The following is an 11,776-nucleotide window of genomic DNA, read 5'->3' on the forward strand; positions in this document are numbered from 1 at the left end:
TCTTTGCAGTGACCAACTTTATTATGAAAGCTTTTATTAATGGACGCAAGTTATTTGGTACACCTGTATATCCACATCCTGGCATGGAAACAGTATGTAAATACAATTATTTTACTCTACCTTTCTTCTTTCTTGTTGATTAAATAAGACATGCATTGTCAATCCCAGCAACTTTTACTAAGTAGAACCCCAGTAATGTCACCTCACAGTGCTGCAATAACACATTTTATTGCTTGACCAGCTAATATAAAATTGTAATTATTTCAAAACATATTTGTCTATGATGATTTCACTAAGGGATGTAGAAGAGGTTTAAAATTATGAAAGGATTTGATAGGGTAGACATAGAGAAAATGTTTACGCTTGTTGGGGAGTCCAAAACTAGGGGCCATAAATATAAGATAGTCAGTAATAAATCCAATAAAGAATTCAGGAGTAACTTCTTGGTTAGAATAAGGAACTTGCCACCACAAGGAGTAGTTGAGGCAAATAGCATTTGTTGCTTTTAACGGAAGCTAGATAAGTAAGTGAGGGAGAAAGACATAGAAGGGTATGCAGATAGGGTTCAATGAAGTCGGATGGGAAGAGGCTCAAGTGGAGGATAAAAACTGGCATAGATTAGCTGGGCTGAGTGGCCTGTTTCTGTACAGTAAATTCAATGTTATTCGTTACCATTAATAATATCAAATATGGCTATTGTAAATAATATCTATGTTTCATATTATATTGTGTTTGGTGTCTGTATGGGTTTTACCCAGTGAAAAAAAGCTGAATTGATGATGCCATGGGGTCATCATGTTTATTAAATACCAAATTTTTACAAACAAACCTCAACCCATTTTTGGATGTGGTATTACTGTCCTTTTGTTGTCCATTTCAACCCCAACCTATTTTTCTCACAGCTGAAGTTATAGGATCCTGAGACCTATATATATGATGGAAAGAAGGGAATATCAGGGGGTTGAAAGTTATGGAGATAATCATGGTCATCTAACCTCCACTGCTGGAGTCCATAATGTGTTGTCATGGAGACTGAATAGACATTGATATTGGATAGAAAAGAAACAAAGTAAAAAAAACCCTGAGAAAGAAGAAAAGGGAAACCTGCAGGAAAGGAGCCATGTTGAGCAACAACAGAAACATGGCTATATGGCAGGGTTAATGTAGAAAAACATGCTGGCACTTAAGAAGCATGATGAAAAATGGATGTTAAACAAAAGAATGGCAGATTAGGAGGGATGATGAAAGACCTGGTTAAAGAGGTGGGTTTTAAAGAGGATCTTAAAAGGAAATGTGGAATGTGGAGAATCAGAAAGGTGATAGAAAGGGTATTCCAGAGTGTTAGGTCCATGCTGCTGAAGGCCTGGCCTCCAACATTTGGAAAAGGAGGGCAAGCCAGAGTTAGAGGAACAGAGATTTGGGATGTAATGGAAATTGTAGAGATTGGAGAGGGATAAAGAGCAGGAAAATCATGGAGGGATTTATGCACATGGATGAGAATTTTACATTTGTAACTTTGGGAGACTGGTAGCCAGTACACGCCAGCAAGGATAGCGATAATGAGCAGCAGAGCTTTTCGTGGGATAGGATGAGAAGCAGAGTTTTAGATGAGCTGAAGTTTATCGAGGATGGGGGGCTGGTCAGAAGAGCACCAATGTAATGAATTCTGGAGGTGAGAAAAGCATGGATGAGGGATTCAGCAGAAATGAATTGAGGTTAGTGGGAAGAGTTACAGACATGGAAATAGGCAGTCTTTGTGATTGGATTGGTGATTGGTTGAATAGGATGCTATGGTTTTGAACAGTAGCCGAAGGAGGAATGAAGTCGTCATGGGGCCCAAAGATAAACAATGTTTTCTGTGGAAATTGCTACTCCTTCAAGATTGATTGTCAGACAAGCCATCTGATAGCACAGAGACATTGGAGTACAGAGCAGTAGTAGGGAAGTGGAGCTGGATGTCAATAGCATACTTGTGGAATCTGACCTCCATGCCTGTGAACATCAACAAGGGGTAGCATGCAGATGAGAAGAAGAGGACAAGGATGCATTCCTCAGGGGATTCCAAAGTGGGCTTAACTGCTCTCACTAAAACTAGAGATAGGTGAGACTGGAACCAACTCTTATCAATCTGGACATCAGCGGAAGGAAAGTTTAGGATGGTGGCATCATTGATCGTGTTGAAATCTGTGATTTGATCTACGAGAATGATGCACTACAGACATTTGAATATTATTCATGACTGTTTAGGAAAAGTTTTAATTGAGAGAGGATGGGGGATATGGGTGGTGCGGAATACAGTGAAGTTAGTTGGAGATGGTGTCTTGTTGGTGATTGATACATTGAGTGTGTGTAGAGGTTGCGGGAGATGATGAGATAGTGAGAATGGCCAACAACATGAATAGGAGAACTTATTTGGATGGAGATGTTTGGAGAAGGCAATTCATTTGGAGAGAGAACAAGGAAGTTGAGATGGAGATTAAAGTCTTTTGGTGAGGGAGAAGGAAAAAGGATAACGTAGAGTAGGATTGAGATGGGCTCATTACAGCAGAAGTGAGAGTTTATGCTCTCTTGAGGAGAAGGAGAAGGAAAAGGTGCTAAGAGAATAGAAGGTACGCCAAAATGCGACTTGGTAAGCAGTGAATGTAAAGAAACGTAGAAAAAAACAAATAATTAGAATGAAGAAAGTTAATGAGATAAAGCAAATGAAAATTAGACAAGAAGACAGAAACTGAACTGAAGGAAAACTTGGACATCTGATTTTTTTTTTAAAATTATGAAAAACCTGTTTCAAACTGTTTCTATTTCTCTAGATCTTAATGTTGGTCATTTAGTGAGCAAACTTAGTTTTCTCATGTTAAATTTGTATCCATGATCATGTGATCAACAAAATTGAAATTGTGGAAATAACTTTTTTAGGATTACTTTTTTGATTCGAAAATTCTGACTGATGGGGAGTTGGCACCAAATGATAGATGTTGTCGTATTTGTGGGAAAATTGGACATTACATGAAAGACTGTCCAAAGAGGAGGCGGTAAGAAACAGCTTGTATTTATTTAGTTCCTTTCATGTCCTCAGACTATCTCAACTCATTTCACAGCCCATTGATTAGCTTTGAATTGCATAGCAGCAAGATCACACTAACAGAAAATGAGATAAATGAAGATAGCTAGCAGAAAGAGGCTAAGGGAACACATGAGAGCATGGTGTTGCCTGAATAATGGAAATCGGCAAGGACACTGCTGGTCTTCAGGTAGTACCATAGGATTCCTTATGCCAGATAGAGATTAAGATTTCACCAAAACATGTCACCTCTGACATGTGTGTTCCCATAGTACATCAGACTAGATTATACGCTCTAACCCTGGAATGGAATTTGAACCCACGCTTTTTGACTTGGGTGGGATTTCTACCATTGAGCCAAGTTGACAGTTTGAATTGTTGAAGAAGTTTTCAACCTCTATTATTTGATCTAAGAAATGCCCTTTTCAATGGACTTCGGATTCCCAATTTTTGTCATATTGAAAAACAAACAGTAGACATGGCTGCACAGCACCTGCAGCATGCTTAGAAGTTTCTCTTAAAAATGTTATGTTTTTTTTCCACTCTCTGTCTTCCTTGCTTTCTGTCTTTCCTCTCCCCCTTCCCTCTCCCACTCATCTTCCCTGATGATGACGAGAACTTAATTTTGATTTTTGGTCATTTAAATAGTTTGAATCAATTAGTTTTGATCTTTTACTGTAACTCCTGCAATACTGGACAAAAAAAATGCTAGAAACCTGGAAAACCATGCCTTTTGGTGCTTGTTAATATTTGAAATTTTTAAAACTTGTTAATAAAACCAGTCAAAACTGAGACGGGTGGCAACCCTAAATTCATCCTTGCTTGCTATTATTTTTAACTTAAAGGATTGCAATATTGACTACATATATATTGTGTTAAGAATGAAGAAGAAAGAAAACGAGAAAGATGAAGAGAAGGATTCAAAGGAAGAAGAAAAAGAACTAAGAGAGAAACGATGCTTTATCTGTGGTGACACTGGTCATATGAGAAGAGACTGTCCAGAATACAGAACAGCCCGACCAAGGAACAACACTGTGTCTGGTAAATAAACTATTTGGTTGGGTGAAAAAGAAGTATTTGTATTTTACCTTATGGTATTTTTGTACGTGCTCAGATTAGAACTGCTTCTATTCCTTCAAAATCTTCAAGAAAAAGTACTTCTAAGATACAGTTTTCAGTGATGCTGTGCATTGATGCAAAGAACAATAATGTAGATTTGTGCCTGCAATTCACCTGTTTGAATGCCCAATCTTAGTAGCACAGTCAAGAAGATGAAAGGTAGTTATTCTTTTTCAAGAGGGACAGAAAATTGGAGAGTGAGTCATTCCAGGATGCTTCTGACTTCTATGAAATTCTTTAAAAGGCCAAAGTATATATATATAGTGCCCATAAAGGAGAAGAACCTCAGGTCGCTTTAGAGAAGATAGACACCAAGCAGTGGGGAACTGTTAGGAGATATGGCCCAAGGTATGACTGAAATAATAGTTTATTAAATGTAGGGGTGATTAGTGAGGCTGAAGAGTTTAGGAAATTCTGGAACAATATTACACAGGAGTTGATGGCCTCTTTATCTGTCCTTAGGCCAATGATGTCATCGTGATCAATCATTTGGCATCACCAAAACAGCTAGCATCGTCCCCCCACCACCCCCCTTTAAAAAGCCTATTCTGGATCCCTCTGTCCTCTCCCAACTATGGCCCCATCTCTAACAACCTTTGTTACGATCCTGTTGTGACCGATAACTTTTAAAAAGAAATTTGAGCTTCCAGTTAATAGATGAAATAATGACCCATCAAGATTTCACGTTTTAAAACTTTTACTGTAACAAATGACTAAAGCACAGTTAATTAAACACTATTTTTGAAGGGAACTTATACTTTTGTTAGAAACTGGAGAATTTAAGGAGGTTGTATTTATGTTTGTGGGTGTTAGGAATAAAGTTTAAATTGTGTTTCTATTTTTGTGTGTTAAGAAAGGGAGATTCTGTGTTTAATTTTCACTTTATAAGATGCCTGCATTTTAATGAGGTTTACGACTCTTGAAGGGGAGTTAAAGCAAACAAAAGGTAGAAAAGACTGTGCTGTTGCCTAGCAACAGGGGTCCAGAGAGAGGCCCCACACAGACACAAAGAAACCAAAAGCAGTTTGAGTTCAGTTGGTCAGTGTACTCTAAGATTGAAAGGAATTGCCAGCAGAAGCAGCATTGGAGAGGGACGGATAGCAAGTCCTAACTAAAATTGGAAACAGGAGCAAGAAGATGCTGGACAGGAGGGACCTGCAGGAAGCAGGCTTCCCCAAAGAACAGAAGAAGGGGGAACCCAAGAAGGCCTTCTAGTCAAAGGATGAACAGGAGCCTGGAAAAGGTCCTGTTAAGTGAAGATAAGAGTGAGGAGGAGAGAGGAAGGCTCCAAGCTTAAAGGGAGAAAGCTACAGGACACAGACTTAAAGCAAAATAGGCTTGCGAGAAGCCAGAAGATCCAAGGAGACAGCCGAAGGTCAGTAACCCTTTACTATGGGCATGTGAAACAATGGTATCCTGTTGCCATGGCTGAGTATCTGAGAGAGAGAGAGTGCGTGGAAGGCAAAACTTGAATGCGCATGGCGATTCAGGGGAGAGAAACATCGGAAGCAGAGTTCGAAACCCTGGAGGTGGACCCTTGTGGAATGGGTCTGAGAGAAAGCGTCGTTTGGGAGAAGATTCCAAAGCGGGCTCTTCAAGAGTGGAAATTGGAAACCCCTGTGTGCAGGACACAGACTTATAGCAAAATAGGCTTGTGAGAAGCCAGAAGATCCAAGGAGACAACCAAAGGTCTGTAACTCTTTACAATGGTATCCTGTTGGCACGGCTGTATATCTGAGAGAGAGTGAGTGTGTGGAAGGCAAAGCTTGAGTGCGCGTGGCAATACAGGAGAGAAGAACGTCAGAAGAGAGTTCAAAACCCTGGAGGTAGACCCTTGTGGAAGATGTCTGAGAGAAAGCGTCATTTGGGAGAAGATTCCAAAATGGGTTCTTCGAGAGTGGAGATTGGAAACCCTCATGTGAAAGATGGAGTTCAGTAAGACCAGTTGGCTCACGGTGTGACAGACGTCTGGGGGGAGTTGATGAGAGATCCATAGCATCTATTTGGGGTGGCATCTGTCACTTGTTCAGGTGTGCCTGACCACAGGTCGCCTGTTGGTCTACCTGTACTGTGTAGTTACTGTGAACATTAGAGTATAAAATAGCTTTTGTAACTTGTGTTATCCTTACAAATCTGTATATGTCTGTAAAGGTATAGCTGTGGGTGAAGGAGTATTGTAATATAGTTTATCTTTTGTTGTTTAATGAATGTTTTATTCTTTGCTAACAGTTCACCAGCTGACTCCTGTGACTCTGTTCAGTAGCTGCCCTCCACGTTTCCAAACAAAAAAATAAGTTACGGTCTATCAAACCAGGAGCAAAAACAAATAATGCTGGAAAAACTCAGCAGGTCTGACAGCATCTGTGGAGAGAAAGACAGAGTTAACGTTTCCAGTCTGTATGACTCTCCTTCAGAGCTCTTCATTTTTGTTTTTGTTTCTGTTTCAGATTTCCAGCATCCACAATATCTTGCCTTTACCTATCAAACCAGGTTCTGACTTGTCCAGTAGCAACATCAGCTGGGAGCATTACACTTTAAACAGCAGAAAGGAATACCCTTCCTTTCTTATTTTTAGCTCAACTGAAAAAAAACTCTTCACAGGTGTATTCACACTGTCCTTTACATAGACATTCAATTTTCCCAGAATCAATCCAAAGTGATTCTTAGCTCCCGAGGGTGTATTTGTTTTACCATAACAATCTTGTAAACCTCATAATTTTAACACCCTTCATATCTAAAGATTCTTAAATGTATTATCATCATCCAACTTAGTGCCATTTCTCCCGTTACTTCCTGTTTGAATCTCTTCAGTCCTTCTTTTACACAGCCCATGTCATGGAGACTGCCTTAGTGAATGTTAACAATTAAACAGTGAACTTTATTTCTTCTTGACTTCTCTATGGTCTTTGACCTCACTTGCCACTTTATTCTTCTCCTGAGTGCTTCCATTGCTACTTTTACAGTGCAGGAATTGAACTTCCTGGTTTTTATGTAGCATGACATGTGATATGCTTTCCTACTAAATCATCAAGGGAGAGACAGGTTTCAGTTCTATTAGTCCTTTAACAACAATACTAGAAATTAATATCCATATTGATGGGGGAGGGGGATAACAGTGCATAGAGAAATTAAGTGACTGAAGAAACTAAGTATAAATAGGTACATACACTGCATATACTAAAATATTCCAGGGTGGGTTGATGCACTCTTTTGGAGCTTGAGATTTTTGTGCAATAGAGTGGTGCAGCATTGATTGAATTGCTGTTCCGTGCGTGGTAAATTCCCAATCTCAATGTGACAGCATGTGAACTGGCAAGAAGCCAGGCATTTCCTAGCAGTGAAAAAGATAAATCTGAAGGCTCAATTATCCTGAGCAGTGTTAATATGATCTTTTGTTGCTAGTCTATTAGTGCATGGTTCAAATCCATTCCTTTTTCAGGTAAGGTTCTGTAGTCTGACAAGATGGTGTAGGAAGGCAAGACTTAAGTGGAAAATAAAGAAGTAATTAGAAAAGGAAAGAAGGGTTAAGTAATTAAAACTGCAAGAATTCAGGAGTAACAGTATTATTCAATATTAAATAATCATTTGTAACTGTCATGTTTGGTATCGGACAGAGATTTTATTTTTTGTCTTAAAGTTCCTCAGGCTACACGAAATATCGCGAATATACAGACAGTCACAACTTCCCAGCCATCAGCATCACATTCAGGGCATCATCAGGATTTCCCACAATGTACCAGGCAACCCTCGGAATGTGTGAGTTATTTGTTTCTGGTTCTTTCATAAAGTACTACAGTTGCACAGGGTTTTCTCCTGCATAGAAGACTCTACATTGAAATTGCCATTTGTAGCTTTGCGCTCAAAAACATTTTTTTAGAGCTTGATACCCCGGGGCAAACCCCTGATTGTAACTGAGATTATCAATATTACATGGTAATGAATAGTATCACAGATATGTGGGAATCTCTGTACTTACAGCTAAACAGTTGTAGTGACATATTTGTATTTGAAAATGGTATATCAGATAAATCCTTTTAGAACAATTATCACTTTCCCCATCCTTCCCACACACAATATTTTTGTAAGTTATTTCCTCCCCTCTTAAAACATGGTTTAGTGAAAGAATGTTAGAAACTGGAAATCCATTAACTGCAGCAATAGTCTGTCTCATTGCTTTTTTGTTTCTAATTTTCAGTCAGAACCACATCAGACGCCTTCTTATTCTCCTCAAACTGCACATCAGCAATTAACACCAAATTCATCTCAAACAGCTTCTGTTTCCCATCCACAGACCCAACAAGCTGCTTCTCAAAATAAGCTAGCACAGACACTTGCTCAACCAACCCATCAGGTTCAATTGCCCTTGTTTCCATATCCTCAGCCTCACCCAGGTCAGTATTCCAATCTACACAGCCTGGGTTTAATACAGTCACACCAACCACAGCACCAGGTACAAATGCCCACTAACTCTTGGCCTGCTGTCCTTCACTCTGCATCTGGTAACCATCCCAACATTACTTTCCCAATGCGGTCTAGTAGCAACACAGCTAATCCCAACAGTATGAATCTCAATGATCCTAGTATCATCTTTGCTCAGCCTGCTGCCAGGCCCATGGGTATCTCCAACACTCCTCACGATGGACAGTGGCACAATCACATGACTCGCAGCACACTAGTGGGAAATGGCACTCTGGGAACTTCAGGTATATTTATTTTTCTCATTATATTAATATGTAGCTACTATTCTTCTAATATGCACTGTAATGGACATGCTTAAGTGTAGCTTTATAGTTCTTTCAACAATTTTATAATACATATGATTATGTTTTTTTATGTCAGACGTTATCGAGCAAAAATGCATTTCCTTTATGGATAGATGACAAATAACAAATAATGAGGGGCAAGATTATCAAATGAAATAATAAATGAGCTCAAAGATGTAGCTTGTGATGTAGCACTTCCTCAATGGTAAACTCCAGAAGATGTCCAACCTGTGCTGAATTGGCTGATTTTGGTTGGGACAGTTATTAGGTGCTACAGTTATTCTTGGAAGCTGGCTGGCTCTTTGCCCTTTCCATGCCAGACCACTGATTGGTATACATATTGATGTCAGGTGAAGATGGGATTGATTCAATGTTTTGTTGATGCTGTCTACCTGACATGTGAAGAATGGGAACTGTAAGGTTACCGGCACTTGCAGAATCATGCACTAGCAAGAGTTAATGCCTCAAAAGAGAAGGGAAGCAAATTAATTAATCATGCTTTTGGGAGAAGTTGTGGTTTCATCTCATATGGAAATTCTAGAGAACCAGAAAAGCAGCAAAATACTTCCTGCATAATTGAATATCTTGGCAATATTTTGCAACTCAGATTATAAAATTACAGTATAAATTACACACAAGTCCTATAGTTTGTCACCATCAGTACTCATTTCATAAAAATTAGACCAGTGAAAAAAATGACTTCAAGCCCTTTGTGTTTATTTTTTAAAAATATTTTATGTTTAAGGGATCCCAACAGTAAAACTTATTGTGACAATTATTACTACTACTGCAAAAATAGCACGAACAGAAACAAAAAGAGACTGATAAAGGATTCTGGGCTATTTTTAGAGGGTAATTTAGCCTATAATTTGCTTCTTCTCATTCCCCTCTCTTTTCCACCTTAAATAACAATGTTTTTTTTTATATTAGCTCATTATCACTGATAGCATTAAATTCTCAGTAAACCCTCTGCAGTGTGTTTTGCTCTAATATCTATTTCGTATTGTATTAATATTTTGCTCATACTTCTGACAGAATGTTGTTTTTAACTATGTTGGTGAAGTAAAGTAAGTACATCTTGCAACAAAATGTTTAAACAAGCTACCCTGCTACAAGGTTAAATATGTTATTACAGAGGAAATAATACTAAGGAAGAATTACATGCCACCCAGTTTGCAAAGGGGACAAAAGAATGCACTTTATAGGCTTCTTAATGTTAATTTTAAGCAATCATGTCTTACAACAAACATTTGACTTTTTTTCCTCCATGGAAACATAGATCAAAGGTTTCAGGGACAATTTGCAAAACTAAATCCTCCACCCATACCTTGGGAGCATCATCCTCTTCCTCATTTTCAAGCACCGTGGCCTTACAGAATGCCTCAGAACTTCATTCAGCAGGGAAATACGAACTATCCTCAGCAGAACAAATCCTACTATTCTCAAGGTACCAATAACAGCAAGCCATTCTGATTAGGTTTAACTATTGCAAAGTGATATGGCAGGTAAATATAGGAGTATTACTTCTCACTTTATATGTATTCCCTAGATATTGTTGTAAATGGTTTGAGAAAAGAAAGTATACCCTACATTTAGTGGCCTTTATGTACATTCCACCCAAATAATGATGGACCTTGGGAAGCCAGGAATTTTTCATGTTAACTCACAAGTATCAGTTCTGTGGTCCAAGATTTTATGAATTGTAGAAATTGTACCTACAACTAAATGGATGATAATCCCTAAGTGCATTGGTTCTGTTCTCCTTCTCTCATCCAATCGATCAAGCCTTTCTGTGATATAGTGCAGAATACTGCAAATGTACTGGTAAATTGTGATGTGGAAGCTCAATAAAAACAAGATCAACACCGAGCAGAATCAAGAGGACAGGGAATGGGAGGATCAAACCCCACGAAATCTGTAGTATTTTATAGATTGAGTGAACTAGGTCTTGCTGCTGGTTCATTTGGCAAAAGCAGCATGTAACTGAGCCACACAGACCAGTAAGCGAAGATGGCACCTAACTTTACAACCAGCAAACTGAATTTCTCATCCAAATAATGGTGAGTTCCAGAAAACTTCTTTCAAATATGCAAAGCAACTTGCCTGCATCTGCAACAATTGACTTTTGTCCCATTCACACTTGTGCAAAGATTTTTTGAACATACTATTCCAATTGAAGTTTCAATTTTTCAACTTGATGGAAACAACATGAATGCAATATTTACATTCTCATAATGTAGATCTGAAATTGATGTATCTGTAAAACCTGTAAATGTTTCTATTTTGACAGGTCCTACGATCCACAGTAACCAGCATTTTCCAATCATGCCGCAAGGGAGAATACGGATGAACTACATTCAACAAAAGAAGTGACTTAAAAAGAATTCCACACCATGATACACAGTTACCGAACCCTACTCACTTGGGAAAGGGGAGCAGGAAATTATTTTAAGACTGTTTTTAAACTGTATGATTTGTACATAGACCAAACCTGATTGTAATTTTTACTAGTTTTTTTGTTGTGATGCATCACAATGTGACTTATGATACAGATCACATCTATTTTAATGCCTCCCATTTTTGAAGGTGGGGCAAAATCATTTTTTGTTTGAAGCTGATGGAACTGTAAAAAAAAAGCTTTTAAAAAAACTGGATTTATTTTCTCTTTGTTGTATTCATACTTTGGCTGCCTCAGACTTTGTATATGGTTCTTAAAAAAAGAAAATATGGTTTAAAGATGGTCAGCTGCATTCAGAGCAAAAGTATATAGTGCCAAATGCCTTTTAAAAATAAACTGTAGCTTTTTAAAAAATGGTATTTTTCTATAATTATT

The 11,776-nt window shown here is 38.3% G+C and overlaps 1 protein-coding gene across 3 annotated transcripts in view; it reads left to right on the forward strand.

The window, feature by feature from the left end:
• tut4 (terminal uridylyl transferase 4) overlaps positions 1-11,755 on the forward strand; it is an 84,816-nt gene extending 73,061 nt beyond the window's left edge. For 2 of the 3 annotated variants that reach the window (XM_078561098.1, XM_078561099.1), the window contains 7 exons: positions 10-92; positions 2,917-3,032; positions 3,942-4,102; positions 7,818-7,936; positions 8,376-8,883; positions 10,223-10,390; positions 11,234-11,755. In XM_078561098.1, the coding sequence (XP_078417224.1) occupies positions 10-92; positions 2,917-3,032; positions 3,942-4,102; positions 7,818-7,936; positions 8,376-8,883; positions 10,223-10,390; positions 11,234-11,316 (1,238 nt within the window). In that variant the 3' untranslated portion in view covers positions 11,317-11,755. The remainder of the gene's footprint in view (positions 1-9; positions 93-2,916; positions 3,033-3,941; positions 4,103-7,817; positions 7,937-8,375; positions 8,884-10,222; positions 10,391-11,233) is intronic. The other variant, XR_013579309.1, reaches the window with a different exon arrangement.
• Positions 11,756-11,776: the final 21 nt, after the last annotated feature.

Source organism: Cetorhinus maximus, chromosome 17 (genome assembly GCF_964194155.1).
Source record: "Cetorhinus maximus chromosome 17, sCetMax3.hap1.1, whole genome shotgun sequence".
Lineage (NCBI taxonomy): Eukaryota > Metazoa > Chordata > Chondrichthyes > Lamniformes > Cetorhinidae > Cetorhinus > Cetorhinus maximus.